The sequence below is a fragment of the Mobula hypostoma genome, chromosome 4, assembly GCF_963921235.1.
Source record: "Mobula hypostoma chromosome 4, sMobHyp1.1, whole genome shotgun sequence".
Taxonomy (NCBI): Eukaryota; Metazoa; Chordata; class Chondrichthyes; order Myliobatiformes; family Myliobatidae; genus Mobula; species Mobula hypostoma.
In genome coordinates, this window is record NC_086100.1 from 178695675 (window position 1) to 178717980 (window position 22306).

Here is a 22306-nt window from a genome sequence, read left to right on the forward strand (position 1 = left end):
CTCTGTTTAGAATTACATTCAATAGTTATACCAACAATTCAATCTCTAGGATAAATCTCAACTAAAACGTTTGACCTGCAAAACTTACTTGATGCAAAAATTGTTAAATTCCAACTTATATATAAAATAACTATTTATATTTGTTTCTTTTGGAGTAGGGGCGGCCAAGTGGAAACCCGATATAGGGGAGTAAAAAACTATGAGCATCATATACAGGAACAAAATACTGTACATAACCAGAGATTTAACATAAAAGATTAAGAGGATTAGGTGGGATACAAGGAAGATATTTTTCAACCTAGAGTTGGAGTTTGGGATGCACTGCCTAAGAAGAGGCAGAAATTCTCACAATAGTAAGTATCTAAATGAACACTTGGACCACCAAAGCACAGAAGGCTACAGACCAAGTACCAATAAATAGGTTTAGTATGGTCAGCATAGTCAGTATGGACCAAAGGGCTTGTACCTGTGCAATATGAGTCAATATCTAACCGTCAGAAAGTATCAACCACTGCACTTCAAATATTGTTGTTGGTTGACAATATTTCATGATAAATCTTTTACAAACAAAATATATGCTGGAGAATAATTTCAATTCTTAAGCATCATGACATTTCAATTTAATTAATTTTTATCTGTATATTTTTAAGCTTAAGGTCACAACCTGACACATTCTTTTGGGTTAATACATCTGCAACATGCAGACATATTCCAAAGAAATTACCAATTACTCTAACATAGCCTTATTTCCAATAATAAACTATTTTGGTAATGAGTCACATACATTATAAAACTTGTCTATTCGTAATCTATTTAAACATTTTTGTAGTTGCATAGGTATCTACATGCTGTTATTTATAAAAAGTGTCTTAATAAGAGGATTCTGTGGGAATAATTTTTGTAAATAGACATGAGTTTGGTCCATAGGCTAACAGGATTGAGAAAACTTTCAACTGTTAATGGGCATGAGCAGAAACCAAAATTAAAACATAACAGATTCCCAAGATCTCCAATATTAAGTTAATTTAGGAAAACTGGTAGTTTTATAGTGCAATATCACTGCAAAATATTTAGTATGCAGTATTCAACACAAGTTGGATGCATATTATACATCCTTTCAACCTCATTCCAGCTATACCTTTTTAATTTCTCTATCCGCTTCAGTCTTTTACATAAAGAGAATAACCTCACAGCTCTTCTCCAAACTGTTTCTAGCTGCGTATTTCAAAGGACAGAGACTCTCTCTGTATTGGCGTTCAAAACTAATTATTATCTAAAGCACTGTCTCAATTTCACCAAAATACTTTAAACCCGGTACTCTAAATTTACCTAAAATGAAGTTTAATTCTGTTTCATTGATGGCCGTTGCATAGAAAGGGTATGGGAAATATGAAATTGAACATTTCTAGGTTTTTTCCCCCAAGTTCTCATTTTGTTGATTTGTTGTCAGTTTAAGAGTATCTCATCCACTTGTTTTTTCACTCTAGTGTCTACTTAAACACAACTATGCTGAATGTTATATGCTGCTGCTTTTTCAGTCTATAAACTTTACATGGCTACTTTTGAAGGTCCCTGAAAACTTTATCAACAAGCTCAAATGTACATTTATCCAACGAGTATGGGCTTGACACACCACAAATGTAATTTAACATCAAAGTGAGGAGAGATACATTTTGGTAAAAAGAGCAATGAAGTGTAGCAAGAACTAAATTATGTAATTTGAAAGTATATTCAGCAATTGAGACATCAAGGCTGTATGCGCCACTTTCCATGATAAAACAAATTGAAATAACATTAAATAAAGCATACAGAACCAGTGGGTTTACTGAAAAGCACAGTATTCAAAAGCAGTAACATTTTGCGTTACTTTCATAAATGGCTTTAGAATTTTGATTACATTTTACTGGGCACCATATTTGAAATTTTGCAAAGGAGACTGGAAAAACAAGAGGTTGGCCTCTGTTAAAACAGGGTAGTTTAAGGACATATTTAAGTCAGTTTCTAAAAATCAAAATAACTCTTCATAAATAAGCAGAAATTATCCCCAGTGGCAAAAGCAGTGATGACCAGCTTGCACATATTGTAGTCAGATGTAAAACAAAGAGTGAAACGAGGAGAAGTAGCTTGTGTAATGGATAGATACAATCTAAAATGCACTGACTGAAGGTGGGTGAAATGGATTCAGTAACAGTTTTCAAGTTTAATTGGATTAAAATCTAAAGGGGGAATAATAGAAACTGAGAGGGAATGCAAGAAAATAGGACTAACTAGATAGTTCTTTCAAAAGGGCAAAACTAGTATTGTTCTGTGATTCAATAAACTCAACAAGACAATTAATAAGTTTCCTGTCATACCTAAACTTGTAATAATCTATCAAGATACAGATATATGTACTAACTCCTGTTTACTTAATGCAACTGGCATGTTCTACATTAAGCTTACAAGGCAGTCAGTCATGATTATTTCTATTAATTAATAAACTAATTAACATACCAGTTACACTAACAATTAAAGATTAAAGAAAGCAATCATTAGTCAGACTCTAAAAAGAAACACAAATAAAGTTATAAAGTTCTCAGTGTCTTAATTAGATCAAAAGGTCATGAGAACTCTAACTTTCCATTTCTAATGTCTAAATATTATGCTGGGCTATATTAAACAAAATTAATAGTGAGTCAATTGCAGTTTTAATCACATCACAAAATTTCAAAGATTCAATATAGAGAATTCAGAGTTCTAGAGAGTGTACAGGAACTGGGTGATCTGGGTGCAGTTGTGTATAAATCACAGGAGATGTTACAGGCATGTTTTGCAAAACATAAATGTTTATTGTAACATACTTATGAACCTAGTCTTCATAATTAGCGCAATGAATACAAAAGTATGGAGGTTATGCTGATTCGCCATAAAATAATGGCTAGGCCACAAATGAAATATTGTGGCAAATTCTGGCTGTCATACTTTAGGAAGGACATGAAGCTTCAAGAGAAGATGATCCAATCAGAAGATAATTCATAAGCAGCAGTGATGAATTTAAAGGCATGGACAAAAGTCAAGAGCGGGGGGATAAGAGGATTTCTTTTAGAAGAATATAAATAACAACTTCTGGAACATTGCCTGTAAAGGTGGTGGAAATTTTTGAAACAAAATAGATAGCACTTAAGATATAATGATTTACAGGGCTGAGGTGGGCAGGAGGAGAATTTTTTGAATTTTTAAGTCAAAATCCTGCACCAGAACAAGGTTAACATTTCCTCAGACTGACTTTATGCCTGATATATCCCATTTATGCATTGATCTGCAAACAGTAACTAAGTAACAGTTTCAGCAATTATTTATATTCATATCCACTCTTCTAATTGTTACTTAGGATTGCAAGTGAAAAGTATAATAATAAATAAATTAGATAAAATAATTACACCCTAGAAATACTTTTGTTCTTGATTTTAATATAAAACATAGATAAACCCTAATGATTGTAATTGTCTGAAAACCTGAATTTACCATTTTTAGTGCTGCTCTAAATAGTTCTTTTCTAGACACTTACATCAATGAAAGAGGCATTTACATAATCTGTGTTTTCTTCGCCTCTCTTTACAGGAATGATGACTCGATTAAATTCATCTGCAAGAAAAATGCCCATTGTTATTGCAACATCCATTTAATTTAACATAATTAATTCAAAATAGAGATTTATTATACAAATTTACTTTTCATTAATTTTATTACTTCTGGGTATTTGTCCTGGGAGAGAATGCTGATCCTTCCAGAGGATTTAAAGCGTTTTGTGGAGACATGATTAGAGGTAGCTAATCATGTAAGCAGATCATATCCCTGCTGTATATAGGAGAGCAAAGTTCTGTTGCTTGGTAGACCATGTTTCTTCTGCCAGGTCTGAGGCCTTCATCTTTCATGACATTTTCCTCAGATGGCCAAAGTTTGTGCTAACACACTATCGTGGCAAAATTCAACATCTGCCTCTGTTGATAAGCAGTTCACAAGGAATGGGGTCCATTTGTTGCAAGATCTCAATATGGATAGTTATTGCCCCCAGGTGGTGGGGAGGGTTCTAAAAGCGGCAAAGTTGAGCAGCAAAGAAGGTTTGTTTCGCATATTTAGTCCAAGATCATAAAGCAAACTGCTGGAACTCAGCAGCTCGAGCATCAAATGTTTGCACCAAAATCCAGGACCTGATTGATTTTTCACACAGCTTAACAAATATATTAACTAACTAAAGTAACAGCACTGTTAATGCATGTTTAATGAAATACTGAAATAAAACATATTCAGCATCTTTCAAGAGGAAAAGTGAGTTAACATTTCAGATCAATGAGCTTGCAACAGAATTGAGAAAAAAATAGAAATGATAGTTCTGAGTTGTAGAGAAAGCGGTGGTATAGTGCTGGGATGTCCATGGCTGGGAAGAAAATGAGAAAAGATAGAGTGAAAGGCAGGGAAATTTAAATGACAAAACAGGTGATGGCATAATCAAAAAACAAATACTGCTGCTCCTAGAAAGCATTTGACAAGGCCCCTTATGGTATGCTGATATATGAATATGTAATAGACAGAAATGTAGATGGGTGGATTAGTTAGATTGCAAATGACACAAAGATTGCTGGAGTTGTGGACAATATAGAGGGCTATCAAAGGATACAGCTTCATATAGATCAGTAGAGACGTAAGTGGAGAAATGGCTGAGTGGAGTTTAAGGTTTGTGAGTGTAAGGTGTTACACTTTAGTAGGCCAAATTTAAGGGTAATGCCTACCAGCACTGATATGCAAAGGGATCTCGCAGTTGAAGTCTATAGTTCATTTAAAATGGCCCCACAAGTAGACAGAGTAGTAAAGGTGGTAAAAGTGGCTTATGGTCACATGGTTGCCCTCAATGGTCTAGGCATTGATTGTAAGTTTAAGGAAATTATGTTGCAGCTATATAAGACTGTATATTGTTCTTTAATATGAAATAATTTATACATCAAAGTTATATTATTTACAGCCTTGGTGAGACTACATCTGAAGCATTATGTACCATTTGGGTTTCTTTAGTTAAAAAATGCACTAGCAATAGAATGAGTATAACAAAGATTCACTTTGTTTGCTCCATGAATAGCACCTGTCATATGAACAGAGATCAAGTAGGCTAGGTCTACATTCTATTAAGTTGAGAAGAATGAGATCTCATGGAAACCTACAAAATATCTTGAGGCTCAATAAAATGGATGCAGAGAAGTTATCTTGGCCGACAGAGGAGTCCAGAAGCAGTAATCTTAAGACACAAGGAGGGGTTGGGGGGAGGGGTCCCATTAAGGACAATGAAGAGAAATAACTTCATACAGAGAGAGGTAAATCATTGGTATACCTGCTCCTGGAGGCTCAGTCTGCAAATATAAACAAGGTCAAGTTAGATAGATTTCTGGATACTAGGAGAATAAAGGGGATTGGCAGAAAAATGTCATTGGGGCCACTGAAGTAGATTAGCCATAATTTTGATGATCTTCAAGTTTTCTTGGGAGAGCGCTCTACAATATCATCAACTTTAATTTAAGTGAACTTTGATATCAGTTTTGATGTTCAGGTTATTCTTGATTGATAAAATATTTTCCACCCATATAATCAAATCATCTAAGTTGTCAAAAATTATCATTTAAAGCTCCATAACGGGGCAATGAATTTGCAACCATATTAATATGTCAGGTTTTCATGTAACAACTCAGATCTTCTAAATTGAAGCACAAAAAATATTCAGTTTCATTATAAAAAACCTCTTACATGGGATGATCTGAAGAACTCTGTTTTTCTTCATGTTGGCTGGCAAATTACCCGTCCTCATCTTATCATTCTGAATTTTGATCGATGTCAGTTTCTGAGGAGGATAACAACAAAATCAAGTGTGTGCTGAATAATAAGCACAGATTTTTAAATTTGCATTAAACAACATGCAAAATAAATTTCCATGAGATACTTATTTCTGAAAGAGTCTTATTTTTACAGCATTTGACAGAGCAAATGCAGGGACAATTCCCTTGGTTCGGACATATGGATCAGGTGTTATAGTCACAAAATAAGGAATTGGTTATTCAGGGTCGATAAAAGAAATTTATACCTCAAGGGAGTAAAGCTTCGGAATTCTTTACTCAAGAGGGTTGTACAGTTCAGTTGGTAAATATATTCAAGAATGAGATCAAAACATTTTATAGATATTAATTGAATCAGGCATATATGTTACTGCAGGAAGTTAGTGTGGATGTAAAGGATCAGCTATAATCTTACTGAGTCACAGAACAGGCACAAGGAGCTGAATGCTTTACCCTACTTCTATATTTTATGTTCTTATAAACAATTTCCTATTGATCTCCATCAGTCAGAAGGCAAGGTCCATATCATGCAATTTCAAATGTATTAGTCAGCATTACATCTTTTAAGAGACAGGCTCTAACAGTTGTCAACTACATATTGATATTGACTGTCCAATCAAGGATGTATTTGTTTGTCCCGTATGTCTCTTTCATAATTGCAAGTCACTGCTCCTTACTAAGAACATCAAGTACTGCAGCTGGATTTATTGCATACTGTTATTCTGCTGACACCTGGACATTGGATGATGCACAGAGTGAGTGACTGGCTTGTTTTTCTTGTGATTGTAAAACCCTGTTGGCTATTGGCAATGATCCAGTGAACTGTAAGTCCAGTTCACTGGATCATTGGCGAGTCTGTCAGCAGGGTGAGCTGTTTTGCCTCGGTTATGGTGAGGCCTAGGCCAAACCCATGGGGTCACCTGTTGCATCCGTCCAGGTCAGGAGATGCCAAGGTGGTGTGGGAGAGCCCCTGCAGGGTGTACTGAAATATGTACTTGGGTTGGGGGTGGCCCCCTCCTGGCAGTGCTGCCCTCCGGTGTTCACTCAGTGGAAGCGCTAGATAGACCAGGACGAGATAGATTCATGACACCCAGGGGCTTGAGCTATACATTTTTTTCCTTTACAGCTATTTTTTCTCTTAAATCATAACTTTAACTGTCCTTCAGGTTTAAAGGTACTGTCTGCTTTTCATAGACTTACTTTTATGAAACAGTTAATACCAACCACAATTTAATTGCTTAAGTATTGTATTTTAAACTTGATAGCAACATTTTAGCACATAATTAAGCTGAACAACTTTTTCCCCATTACATAGAATCAGAATCAGATTTATCATCACTGACATACATTTGTTGTGGCAAATGTCTAACATTTCCAGCAGTAAACTTAGACAACAAAGCATTCACCATCAGTGCAATGTAAAACTTTGAGAGTTCCATGTGTGTAGAACAAAAAATGACTTCAACATAAGAACATAAGATAAAAACATACGAAATGGAAGCAGGAGTAAGCCATCTGGCCCATCAAGCCTGCTCCGCCATTCAACAAAATCATGGCTGATCTGGCCATGGACTCATCTCCACCTACCTGCCTTTTTCCCAGACCCCTTAATTACACTACTATACAAAAATCTATCTAACCTTGTCTTAAATATAGCTACTGAAGTAGCCTCCACTGCGTCATCAGGCAGAGAATTCCACAGATTCGGCACTCCCTGGGAAAAGTAGTTCCTCCTCATCTTCATCTTAAATATACTCCCCCGAATCTTGAGGCTATGTTCTTTAGCTCTAGTCTCACCTATCAGTGGAAACAACTTTCCTGCCTCTATCTTATCTATTCTTTTCAGAATTTTGTATGCTTCTATCAGATCTCCTCTCATTCTTCTGAATTCCAGTAAGTACAGTCCTAGGCAACTCAATCTCTCCTCATAATCTAAACCCCTCGTCTCTGGAATCAACCTGGTTAACCACTTCTGTACAACCTCCAAAGACAGTATATCCTTCCTTAAGTACGGAGACCAGAACTGCACGCAGTACTCCAGGTACAGCTTCACCAGTACCCTGTACAGTTATGGCATATCCTCCCTGCTCTTAAATTCAATCACTCTAGCAATGAAGGCCAACACCCTTCTTGATAGCCTGCTGTACCTGCAAACCAACCTTTTGTGGTTCATACAAAGCACTCACAAGTTCCTCTGCACAGCAGCATGCTGCAATTTTTTACCATTTAAATAATAATCTGCTCTTCCATTGTTTCTTCCAAAGTGGATGACCTCGCATTTACCAACATTGTATTCCATCTACCAGACCCTTGCCCACTCATTTAACCTATCTGTATCTCTCTGCAGACTCTCTGTATCTTCTGCACAATTTGCTTTTCCACTTAATTTAGTATCATCGGCAACCTTATACACTACACTCGGTGTCGTCCTCCAGATCCTTAATGTATATCGTGAACAGTTGCTGGCCCAGTACTGACCCGAAGCACACCACTCACCACTGATTGCCAACTAGAGTAACACCCCATGCATCCCAACTCTCTGCTTTCTATTAGTTAACCAATCCTCCATCCATGCTAATACATCACCTCAACTCTATGCATCCTTATCTATACCTGACCAGTTAGTTTAACATCTGTAGTTGGTTAAATGCTTGAAGCTATCATTAAAGAAGAAATAGTGAGGCATCTGGAAAGAAATGGATCCATCAGGCAGACGCAGCATGCATTCAGCAAAGGCAGGTCCTGTTTGACAAACTTATTGGGGTTCTTTGAGGATATAACGAGCGCAGTGGACTTCAAACAATGATTTAGCTCTCCTTCACAGACAGTGTATTTTTATAGTCTTCTCTAGAGGTATATGGCATTAAGGGTTACAGATCAGCTAAAACTTAGGAGGTAAATGAGTCACTTACAGAACGGTAATCTGCAGCTCTATGGGTCTTTTAGGTTTGACAGATATCAATACTGGGCCTGAAATACCATGCACAGAGATTGCCATACCTTCTATTGACCCCAATATCCAACTATGAGCACATTTCAGAGCATCTTAGAGTTATACTGCCTGGAAAAAGGTTCTTCAGCCCAACTTGCCCATGCTGCCCAATCCCTCTGCTCAATTTAGCTCATATCCCTCCAAACCTTCCCAATTTGGGAGAAGATGGTGGCGCGACAACAGCGTGCGCGGCCTCTCCAGTAATGAATATCTGTTATCTGTCAAGTAGGGGACCGTGCACAATTCTGATTTGATGGAGACAGACGTGAGTGCATAGTGGAACATCTGGAAAACTTCTGAAATGTCTGCTTTGCTATCGCTGCTACTGTGTGGTAACCAGAATTTCTGGAGCTGAAGGCCTTGAAATCCTCGGCTTTGCGTGTTTCAGCGGCCCGGAAGAGGTCGAAGGCACTCGGCAGAGGATGGCACTCGGGAGGCTGTATCGGAGAGGCTGCTCAGAAGCTCGGAGTTTTCGGGCGGATGGACTCAGGGTCGGCTGCTTCCAAGGTATCGGCAAGTTGATGGTGCCTGGAGGTTTATGGCAGGGAGTTTCTCCCTTTTGCCACCGCTATCGGGGACTCGGGAGTCGATCGACTCGGGGACTTTGAGACTTTTTTTTACTGTGCCAATGGACTGTTCTTCTTCAAATTATGGTATTACTTTGCACTGCTGTAACTATATGGTATAATTATGTGGTTTTGTCAGTGTTAGTCTTTGGTCTGTCTTGTTTTCTGTGATATCACACCGGAGAAACATTGTATCATTTCTTAATGCATGTATGCATTTCTAAATGACAATAAAAGAAGACTGAGTGTGAAATCATATACCTGTCCAAATATCTTTTAAATACTGTAATCGTACTGACCTCTATCATTTAATCTGGCTGCTTGTTTCATATACCCACCACGTTCTGTGCGAAAATGTTTCCTTAGGTCCACTTTAACTCATTTCCCCCTCATTTTAAACTTATGCCTTCTGGTTTTAGACACATGTACCTTGAGAAAAAGAGTGATCATCCAGCTTAACAAAGTCCCACGTGATTTTATAAATCTCCATAAGGTGGTCTTTCAGCCTCCTTCACTCCAGAGAAAACAATCCCAGTTTATGCAGTCTGACCTAATAACTCAAGCCCTTCAGTATTGGCAACATCCTTGTGAAGTTTTCCTGCCTCCTCTTCACCTTAATCACATCCTTTCTATAGGATGGCAACCAGATAATATTCCAGGTGCAGTCTCATCAATGTCTTATACAGCTGTAACATGACATCCAAACTCCCCTACTCAATACCCATCAGTTGAGGGCAATCATGCCATATACCTTCTTCACCACCTTCTTTACCTATGTCACCACTTTCAGGAACAATGTACCTGCACCCCTCAGTACTCCATAGAACCCATTGTGCAAGCCTTGCTCTGATCTAACTCCGAAACTGCATCACTTCACATTTCTCCAAGTTAAATTCCACATGCCATTCCTTTGCCCACTTTGCAGTTGATCTAGATTCAATTACACTCTTAGACCAACTACTTCTACCTTTACAGTGGTGTTACCTGAATACTTACTAATCACGCCACATTTATCTTTATTCAAGTTGTTACTATACATGATAAACAACAGAGGAACCAGAATCAATCCATGCTGCACATCACTGGTCAAAGACCTCCAATCTTGAAATCAACCCTCCACTACCATCCTCTGACTCCTTCTACCGAGTCAATTTTCAGTCCATTTGTGTAGCCTACCCTGGATCTCGTACAATATCAACTTCCAGATCAGTTTGCCATGTGGAAGCTTGTCAACAGCTTTCATAAAGTCCACACAGACAAAATCTACTACTCTACCTTCATCAATCCACATCTACAAAAAAACTCAATCCCTTGTAGAATTGCACAAACTGATTATATTAACTCTTATAGAGCATTAAAAATGCTAAAACATGTAAATTGACTATGGTAACCGTAGAGCAATCTGTCTGTTGTCTACCACAGGAAAAGTCATTGCAAATGTCCTATAACTGGATCCACACAGCAGCCAAAGAACTGCTTTTTAAGTCACAGTATAGATTCCGTCCATCTTGAGGAAAAACAGGAGTGATCATTACTATGTGACCATTCAAAGAAAATGAAGCGAGACCTTTTACAACCTCACTAAAGAATGGCTCTATCAGTCAAGAGAGATATATCCTTCAAACTTAGGTGCCTGCAGAAATATATCTCAATCTCTGTTTGCTCCATGACTCCACACAAGGCATAGTACTGACAAATTATTTCACAAAAGAACCAATTTCAGTGAAGACCAGTGTCATATATAGAATCATCATTGCCCCAATTGTTTTCACTCGTGTCACAATGCTGTACCTCATTTCCAACAAACCTCTGGGTATGGAGACAATTTTCAGAATTCATGGAAACCATCCAACCTAATGCAACTATAACTATGAACTAAGATTTTTCAAACCTCAGTAAAGAAGCTGCAATATGCAGATGATTCTAGTTCACACACAGAGAGACCAAGTTCCATGATATTACCAACTCATTTTGGAGTACATGAGAGGATGGGCCTTATACACAACACATGGAAACAGGCTCTGCCAACCAGTGGGAACCCAACCACATTAATCCCATCTTTCAGCATTTGACCCACATCCTTCAATGCCTCAGCAATTCAAATGTTCATCTAGACCACAGTTAAATACTGTTCATCAACTCTGCTTCCACTACTCTCTCTGAAAGCGTATTCCTGGTACTCACCACTCACTAGAGAAAACAGACCTATCATCTTTCAGTATCCTTACTCAACCAAAACTCTGCTGGTGAATCTCTCCAGCATTATCACATACCTGCAAGACCACAGTCTTTCGCCAAGCTTCTCATGGCCTCTCTAGGTTCACAGCCAGACTCTGGAAACTATGAACAACTCATCATCTTGTGAGCTATCTCTCAGCAAAAATAGATTATAGATGGTGAAATACACTACTATCTTCAATGCATCAGTGCCTGTGGGTGACTGAGAAATGCTGTGTTTATTGCAAGATCTCAGAACAGGCAAAAAACTCAGGGTCTACTGAGAAACAGTGATCACTGCCATCTGGTATTTCTGCAGCAGGCTTCTCAAGGCATTGAAAAAATACCACCAATGACAACTACACAAAATCCTCCAAAATTCTTCTGAGGATAAGGGAACTAACTTCATCAAAGATTTCTAAGACAACACCTATAGCATTAAAGTCCTAGTTACTTTCAGTTAGTTACACTGTCATAGCCATGTTATTTACATACCAGAAACCGGGCACTCTCTCTATAGTGGGAGGAAATTGTCAGGCAGAGAAAGTACTTCAAGGATGTTCTTGGACATTCCTTGAAAAAAAGTCAACATCTCCACCAAAATTTGGCAATCATTGGTCCATGACCACTCAAAGCAGAGGAGCTACTGGGACAATATGAAGACCCCTGATGCATGCTTAAAGACCACAAGAAAGTTAATCTCACCAGTCTGTACCTACTCAGATTATCCATTCATCCCTTTTTAGAAAACATGACATTCTTCTGGCACAACTCTCATCGCCTTTAAAAAGATACCAGAGCTTCCAAAATTTATTTCCTTGCTTAACAACTCAGTCATTTAACCACATTCAAAAATGTTAAACTTACAAACACTTGTTTAAAATTTTATTTATCCCATCCTCAGTAATTTTCATGCTTCTCCTTAACTACTATGTTGGCACCATCTTCCAGATATACTATTTCCCAGAGACTGACTGTCAGCAGTGCAGGATTCATTATGAATCCAATCAACAGCACTGCAACAACTACATTTTTAGTCCTTTGTAAGCACTACTCTTTCAGTAGGAATGAATTGACTTGAAATTCATGTGCATAATCTTTAAAAGTATCAATACATGTTAATAGTTACTAATTCATAGACAATATAGAGATTTATAAATAGCTGTACTGAATACAAAGTTATGCTGAACTTCATAAGGCCCCATTTAAGCCACAATTACTATTTTGCTTCCAGTTCTGGTCTTTTACCCTTTAAAAGAGGTGTGACCATCCTTAGATAGATGTATAGATTCTCTACAATGGTTCTATGCATGAGGGACTTTTAGCTGCAAAGCAGGTTGGAGATTGGGCCAGCTGCTGGTGTAGTGGCATCAACATTGGACTGCAAGTTCAAACCCAGCCGGGTGCCAACCTGGGCAGCAGCAGTATCTGTGAGGAAGAAAGGCCTGGCAATCTACTTCCATATTTTGCCATGAAAACCCTATGGACCTCATGGTTTATGAGGTCATGAAGAGTCAGACTCAACTAAATGACTGAACAACAACAAAGGTTGGAGATTGTAGAGTTTTCTTCTTCCAAGTAAAGGAAGTTCAGGTGAAATGCGAATAAGATTATGGCACACAGAGATAAAATAAACAAGAAAACACTATTCAAGTTGAAGGCTAATTGTCATTCAACTATACAAGAATACCCAATAGCCTCCTCTTATGCTGTAAAAACTCTATGGGTCTTTGGAATAACAACTAACCTACTTGAGACGAGCTACATTCTGAAAAAATTTGAGCACGATGGCTTTTCACATTCAGGGCTGTCAGCTTTGTGGCATTTCATTTGTCTGCAACATAGCATTTTGTGCTGCCCAAGTTTTACCATATCAGACTTCTCTTTTGGAAATAAAGGCTGTATCTCCATCTGGTATGGGAGCAGTCAAACATCGGACCTGAAGTCCTCAAAAAGGACTATGAGAACAGCTGAGAGGATCATAGGGGTCTTCCTACCATCTATCGGGGACATTTATCAGGAGTGCTGCATATGCATGGCCCTTAGTATTATTAAGTATTCCACCCATCCATCCAGCATCCTCTTTGAGTTTCTACTGTCAGGCAGGAGGTTACAATGCATAAAAACAAGAACGGCCGGGATGAGAAACAGTTTCTTCCCCCAGGCCATAAGGCTTCTGAACTCCCAGCTGCATTGCATTCGAAGTGTCATTGGCTAATCTGTTCTGCGCCTTACAATATTTAATATTAATGCACTTTAGTCTGTTATTTATGTGTGATTCATCTGTAGATTTTATCCTTACCTTCGTAAGTTATCATGTGCTATATGTTTTACATCTTGGTTTACATGGTCTTGTTTCCATATACATTATATACATGTATGTAGTTAAATGGCAATAAACTACCTGTCACTTGTCAATAGGTGAATTAAAGAACAATTACTAACTGTTTGAAAAAAAGTGGTATTAAAAGACTAAGTTCTTTTAAAAACATGTTCCCAAACTGGTCCCATTTACTAAATGGTGAAATATTTTAATTTCTTACCTTGAATTCTTCCTCTAGACCATTGCAGCCTGATCCAGATACTCTATTGTAAAGCTTTTGCAAGTGGCTTTCAAGTGAAGTCACTTCCAGTTCTGTGTCCCCATATAAATAATGTTCCAATAGTGCTTGATATATAAATACATACTGCATCTACAATACAACAAAGTTGAACAGCATTTGTCAAATATGTAAAAATAGAGATGATGATAATAGCATTTCGCCACATCAGTCTCTTATCAAACTGAAAAATACCGACTCAAATCCAAGCCCAGCTTCTTTGTTGAATTCAGTCCAATACCAAAGGCAGTTTCATCCACCTCCAAAATACTCTCTACACCTGCTACTGAATGTGGCTTCTTTACTTTTCACTGGAATTATGAAGTGCTTGTGTATACTTCCGCATAGCCCCATAAACTCAATTCTCTGAAATATCAGCAGGAACAAACTAGATTTTTTTTGCCTTTATTGTTCTTCATGCTCTTTCTTCTTTGATGAAAGGTCCATTCTATTGCATCAAATGTCAGGTCCTCCTTTACAAAAAACTGTTAATACTGGGTTTCCCTGTACTCCACCTAAAACTAAAACAAAATAGTCACTATATTTCTCCTTTTGAATTCAACCAACCATTTATCTGCCCTATTGTTAATCTGGCTTTTGAAAAAGACAAAGAATTTCCACTTTACCTATTCTATTTCCCTCATTCTCCCCCCATTTTCAGCACCCACAATGCCCCATCTCCATATTATGAACTCATTACATGTGGTATTCTACATAATTTAAATTAATGAGCGAACACTAATTAGCAAAAATACAATCTTCCGACTTACATCTGTCTGAACCATTTGACATCTCTGAGCTCGAATCCGCGACACAAATCCAAATACGTCCACCTTCCTCTCTGCATGCATCATATCCAACATGGCATCAATAACAATGAAAGTGCCTGTACGACCAACACCAGCACTGAAAATTGCAAAATATTTTTAACATGGAAAGTTATGTAAAAAAGCTGTTTGAAGTAAAATAATTATTTAATGTCTTCATAACCAGCGGCTCTAAGTGATTATTGCCCATTCCTGGCCACCATGAGGTTTGGATTGCTATACACATCAAAGACGGTTACAAGTCACATCTACAGGCTATAAAGAGGAAGGATGGAAGATTTTTCAATTCTGAAAGCATTTTCTTTTCTTGACTGTCAAAATGACAGCTTCATGATCATTTTTAAGTCTATTATTTCATTGTCACATACCCTAAAGTAGGTGTATGCTCTTTACGAGAACTATACTCAGAATATATCCTTGGTCTACTCAAGATTCAATGCAAATGCTATCTTTCTATGATTCGATGAATAATTTAATTTCTTTGAATATTCTGATTATTTTAAATATTTCAATACAGGTGTCCCCCGCTTTTCGAACGTTCGCTTTACGAAACCTCGCTGTTACGAAAGACCGACATTAGTTACCTGTTTTCGCTAACAGAAGGTGTTTTCACTGTTACGAAAAAAGGCAGCGCGTGAAAAAAGCAGCGCGCAATAAAAGGCAGCGCGTACCCCGAGCAGCCAAGCTCCTCCCCCAGAACTGCATTCTAGCTGGCATTGCTTAAACACGTGCCTGTGAGCAGCTGTTAGCAAGATGAGTTCTACGGTATCGGAAAAGCCTAAAGGAGCTCGTAGGGTGTTACACTTAGCGTTTCGATTGTGGTGAATGAAGTAAGGACAAAGTGAGTTTGGCTTGTGGAAGTTGACGAAGATGATGTTGAAGAGGTTTTGGCATCCCATGACCAAGAACTGATAGATGAAGAGCTGATGCAATTGGAAGAGGAAAGAATAACAATCGAAACCGAATGCAGTAGCGAACGGATCGTAAGTGAAGTCGTCCACGAACTGAACGTGAAGCAACTGCGTGAGATTTTCGCTGCAATAATTGCAGAAAAGTACGACTTTAATTTTGAAAGGGTACGTCGGTTTAGGGCATATTTGCAAGATGGTTTGAGTGCCTACAAAGTACTGTATGATAGAAAAATGATCGAGGCTAAGCAGTCAAGCCTTCTGTCGTTTTTCAAGCCTTCCACAGCAGACAACGAACCTCAGCCTTCGACATTGAGGCAGGCAGACATAGAAGATGACCTGCCTGCCCTGATGGAAACAGACGATGATGAGATGACACCCCAGTGTCCCACCACCCCAACCCCCGGGCCGCGAACCGATACATTGCCGCGGAGAATGCAGCGGTGGCCGGGATGCACCCAACACATCTTTAAGAAAAAAGCCGAAATAGACAAGCTAATTAATTAGGTGCCGCCCGGCACGTAAATGTCGGCCCAGATCAGAGGCAATTGCCAGTTGCGTCGCCTCTGATCTGGGCCGACATTTACGTGCCGAGCGGCACCTAATTAATTAGCTTGTTTATTTCGGCTTTTTTCTTAAAGATGTGCTGGGTGTATCCCAGCTACCGCTGCATTCTCCGTGGATTGGTATCGGTTCGCTGCCCGGAGGTTGGGGACCACTGCACCACCCCAAACTCCGACGACTCAGCCTAATACACTATCGGTGTGCTCGGCGCTGTCTTCCCAATTCCCGTAAGTGATATTACACTGTACATACATTATTTCTACTTTATATAGACTGTGTATTTTTATGTGTTATTTGGTATGATTTGGCAGTTTCATAGCTTAAAGGTCACTGGAGAGAGTGTATCTGCTGAGAACGCTTGCACTGTGTTTCTGCCGAGAGCGCTTGCGTGAGATTTTCGCTACGGAGAACAGTGCGGCAATGATTGTAGAAAAGTATTTCTACTTTACATAGGCTGTGTATTTATCATATCATTCCTGCTTTTACTATATGTTACTGTTATTTTAGGTTTTTTGTGTTATTTGGCATGATTTGGTAGGTTATTTTTTGGGTGTGCAAACGCTCACAAATTTTTCCCATATAAATAAACGGTAATTGCTTCTTCACTTTACGACATTCTGGCTTACAAATCATTTCATAGGAACGCTCTACCTTCGGATGGCAGGGGAAATTTGTATCTCTAACTATTTTGAATATTCTTTGAATAATCAGAATTATTTCTATGAATATTCTGATTTGGATTAGAGTTGTTATAGTGCTGTCACTGTCACAATGTGAAGATGACAACTATAAGAAATTTTTAGGAGATAATGTATTTAAGACCAAATTTTTAGGTTCCTCAAGATAGATGCTTTAACCCAGGGGTTCCCAGCCTTTTTTATGCCATGGACACCTATGATTAACTGAGGGGTCCGTGGACCCCAGATTAGAAATCTCCGCCTTAACCTGAACAACGTTCTGTTAAAGAGTTTTAAACTCCTCTGACAAGAACTGGTTGGCTCAAGTTTGAAAATCAAACCAACTAATAAAAATCCTTCCATTGAAAATGTACAATTTCTTGTCTTTGTTTAGAATTGAAAAATTATACAAATTTGGTTCAAATTTCCACCCTCCCTTCCTTCAGAGCTTTTTTCTTTTCTTTGTATCTGTCAAACAATACTTTAAACACAAGGAATTATACTAAACTTAATTACAGTAACTTTAATTACATTTCCACACATCTCATCTTTTGGAAGGATTCTTACAATGCCAAGTTCCATGAAAGTGGTTCCAGTATATTCCCACATATCCTCAGCCAATTCCTCTCCACCCTGGGTGACAGGATTCCAGGCCACACTTACAGCCACTAAGTGTTGAAAAGTTCAATTGACACATTACTTGTGAAGGTTAGTCAGGAAAAAAACTTCCTAAATTTGCACTACACTTCGTGAAAAAGTGTATCCTGATTTTCCTTCTGAAGTCCTTAGCTTTAATTTTAAGATTCTGCCCCCAAATCAAGACTCCCCAGCAAAGAAGTGTTTCTTTGTTTCTGTCTGATGTAATGTAATCATTTGAAACACCATAACCAGATCAATACATTTCCTTAAAATCATTTAAGGATAAGGTAATCTGCAATCATAATTTATTCACTACATGGTATCATTCTTGTCAATTGACTTTATATTCAGTCTCACAGTACAAGCAGCATTCTAACTTGAGCTCAAGCACGAGTTATACATTCTAGTAGCTTTGACATCCAGCTAACCTCCACTTGAAGCGGTAATTCATTTACACTTCTTCCAAACCAGTGTATTGCCATCAGCACCGACCACACAGTGTTGTCTCAATTGGAGAAATCAAACGTGCAGTGGGGGACCACTTCACAGAACACCTCTGCTTAGCCTGCAAGGGGGTTCTGAGGCTCCAGGAGAATTCACTTTCAAATTTTCAGCTAACTCAGAATTGTCTTTGGCTTCATGCACCATTGTCAAACAACTTCAAGAAACTGCATTGTCTTCCATCTAAGCATGTTACAGGTGCCCAAGATTCCATATTAAATTCCACAATTTCAGTTAACCAGTGTTTGAATTAGAACTGGTTAGCTCTGATGAGAAGTTATCTACTAGTAGCTTTCTACAACTGAGTAACTTCTCTGCATAGATGCTACCTGACTTCCTGCGACTAGCGGTGTGCTCCAGGAATTGGTGCTGGATCCACTGTTTTCTGTAACGTATATTACTGAATTAGATGATAATGTGGTAAACTAGATCAGCAAATTTGCTGATGACATCAAACTGGGCACGTAGTGAACAGTGGAAAAGGATATTAAAGTCTCCAGCGTGATCATGACCAATTGGGAAAATAGGCTGAAAAATGGCAGATGGAATGTACTGTAATTACAAATGAGTATGTGGTATTGCATTTTGGGAGGAAATACCAGGGTAGATTCACACAGTGAATGATCAGGCTCTGAGATGTGCGGTAGAACAAAGGAATTTGGCAATACAGATACACAATTCCTTGAAAGTGGCATCACAGGTAGATAGGGTCATCAGGAGAATTTTTAGCACATTGGCTTTCATAGATCAGGGCACTGACTACAGGGAATGGGATGTTATGCCGAAGTTGTATATGATGCTGGTGACGCTGAATTTGGAGTGTTGTGCACAGTTCTGGTCAGTTACCTGTAGGAAAGATATCAATAAGCTTGAAAGAGTGCAGAGAAAATTTACACAGATATTGCTGTGACTATGGGGATCTGGATTATGGGGAAAGGTTCAATAAGTTAGGACTTTATTCCCTGGAGCACAGGTATATGAAGTATACAAAATAATAAGGGGTATAAGATGAGGTGAACATTTGTAGGCTTCTTTCAGTCAGGATGGGTGAGACTAGAACTAGAAGTAATAGATTTAGGGTGAAAGGTGAAATATTCAAGAAGAATTAGAGAGCAAACTTATTTACTCTGAGGATGGTGCTAGTAGGGAATCAGCTGCCATGTGGAAGAAGTAGATGCAGGTTCAATTGTAACATTTAAGAAAAGTTTGGGAAACTAAATGAATGAAAGGGATACTGTCTGGGTGCAGGTTGATGGGACTAGGCAGATGATCAGGTCAGCATGGAGTAGATGGACTGAAGGGCCTGTTTCTGTGCTATAGTGCCCTATGACTATATTTCCAGCATTTCTGATCACCTGAAACTGCTGTGGTCTGCTTCTCACAGCTGCAGCATTTTTTTTTATTCTCTGTTGTTCTTACTCATCTCCCTACTTACACCCACCCAGAGAAATTAGCTGTGGTTAGCAAGCATTTATCACTCACTCTTGGATGCCACCAACATGTGTGTCATATGAGATAGCACAGTCACCTTCCTATCCAGACATAGTCTTTGTTCTCTCTCTGTAACTTAACATTGTCTATTTTCCAGTTCTAATAAAAGTCATCACCCTGAAATGTTAACTGTTTTGCTTGCAATAGGTGCTACCTGACCCACTAACAATTTTATATCCTGCTATGGATGAAAATGTTTAGTATATTTGTTAGAAACATAACAAAAACCAGATGTCGATTATTTCTGTTTCCTTGTATTAATGGTATATACCTTTATAAAAAAACATAGAAGGTGTGGCTAACTGCTCAGAGTTACTCATTCTGCATGGGCAGCAAGTGGTGGTGCCACCCACAGCTCCAGTAACTTGGGTTCAATCCCAACTTCTGCACTGTGACTATGACTATGCATTTCCTCCAGATGCTTGAGCTTCCTCCGACACGCTGAGGACTTGCAGGTTGGCAGGTTAGCCTGTCACTACAAATAGCTGGCAGTGGGGGGAGGGGAGATGGATGGTAATGTGCGAAGTATAAAATGGGATTAAGGTAAATGGGTGTTTGATAGTCTGCAGGGATATGGTGTACTGAAAAGGCCTATTTCTGTACTCCGTACATTATAGGTAAACACAAGAGATTCTGCAGTTCATTAACATATTCTGCAGATGCTGTAAGTCCAGAGTAACGCAAACAAAATGCTTGAGGAACTCAGCATTCATGGAGAGGAATAAAGAACCAAACTTTTGGGCTGAGACCCATCATCAGGACCTTTCATCTGGTTAGATAATATTATAGGTATCTATTTTTAATAGGTGTACATTATTTACATATTGTAACATATCTATAAAAATTTGTTGTGACATCTTCTGCTATGTCCTTCGTTCACATGAAATCAAAAAATGTTGTAAAATTCTCAAATTCAATCTGTTGAGAAAATCTCCCTTAAACATTTCTCACCGCCTTGATAAAGCAGTCAGTATAATCAAAGACCCCATCAACGCTGGACATTCATTCTTCCCCCTCCAACCATTTATCAAAAGATGCAGGAAAACACACCAGGCGCAAGGACAGCTACAATCCCACTGTTATGAGACAATTGAATGGTACACTAGAACAGTAAGATGGACTCCTGATCTCACAATCTGCCTTGTTATGACTTTGCGCCTTACTGTTTACCTGCACTGCACCTTATCTGTAACTAAAACACTTTCATTAATTCCAGTAATACAGTTGTAACTAGACATGCAAAGTTATAACATCATAATCTTAAATATTATATGTACTCTTATACACTCTTTTCCTTTCTAACTGCTCCCTTACCTTCATTTTGTTTTCACCATTAAAATGATACTAAATAATATACTGAGGGTAGACTGACCTGCAGTGTACAACAATTGCACCTGCAAAGGATGGATTGCAAGTTTTTACTTTCTTCAGAAATTTCAGCATGCCAATTGGAGTGAACGGTACTCCAAAATCAGGCCAACTGGTAAAGTGGAACTGAGTAACCAGCCTCTGAGGTTTCTTATTCATCACATCTCCTACCTGCAGAGTTAAAAGGAAAAGTCAATTAGTAAAATACAAAGTCATTTAGGCAACTCTACCAAACAACCTTCACCACAATGATAAGCATTACAAAAAAAGTGCTCAAAGTACAGCAACTGCAGCAGCAACCTGACGCTCAATATCAGTAGGATGAAAGAGCTGACTGTGGACTTCTGGAAGGGTAAAACGAAGGAACACATTCCAATCCTCACAGAGGGATCAGAAGTGGAAAGAGTGAGCAGTTTCAACTTCCTGGGTGTCAAGATCTCTGAAGACCTAACCTGGTCCCAACATATCGATGCAGTTATAAAGAAGGCAAGACAGTGGCTATACTTCATTAAGAGTTTAAAGAGATTTGGTATCTCAACAGATACACTCAAAAACTTCTATAGATGTACAATGGAGAGCATTCTGACTGGCTGCATCACCGTCTGGTATGGGGAGGCTACTGCACAGGACCAAAAGAAGCTGCAGAGTGTTGTAAATTTAGTTAGCTCCATCTTGGGTACTAGCCTACAAAGTACCCAGGACATCTTCAAGGAGCAGGTGTCTCAGAAAGGCAGTGTCCATTATTAAGGACCTCCAGCAGCCAGGGCATTTCCTTTTCTCACTGTTACCAGGTATAGAATATAAGAGCAGGGATGTGATGTTCAGGCTCTATAAGGCACTCGTGAGACCACACTTGGAGTACTGTATGCAGTTTTGGGCTCCTTATTTTAGAAAGGATATGCTGATATTCAAGAGGGTTCAGAGAAGATTCTGAAGAATGATTCCAGGAATGAAAGGGTTAATGTATGAGGAATATCTGGCAGTTCTTGGGCTGTATTCCCTGGGGTTCAGGAGAATGAGGGGGGGATCTCATAGAAACATTCCGAATGTTAAAAGGCCTCAACAGATTAGATTTGGCAGTTATTTCCCATGGTAGGG

At 38.6% G+C, this 22306-nt stretch overlaps 1 protein-coding gene across 5 annotated transcripts in view; it reads right to left on the bottom strand.

Annotated features, from left to right (window-relative positions):
• The window catches only part of ptpra (protein tyrosine phosphatase receptor type A), a 257136-nt gene that overhangs the window by 15445 nt on the left and 219385 nt on the right, over positions 1-22306 (bottom strand). For all 5 annotated transcript variants that reach the window (XM_063047091.1, XM_063047093.1, XM_063047092.1 and 2 more), the window contains 5 exons: positions 21213-21379; positions 15004-15139; positions 14177-14326; positions 5773-5866; positions 3548-3624 (listed from right to left, as the gene is read on the bottom strand). In XM_063047091.1, coding sequence (XP_062903161.1) covers positions 3548-3624; positions 5773-5866; positions 14177-14326; positions 15004-15139; positions 21213-21379 — 624 coding nt within the window. The remainder of the gene's footprint in view (positions 1-3547; positions 3625-5772; positions 5867-14176; positions 14327-15003; positions 15140-21212; positions 21380-22306) is intronic.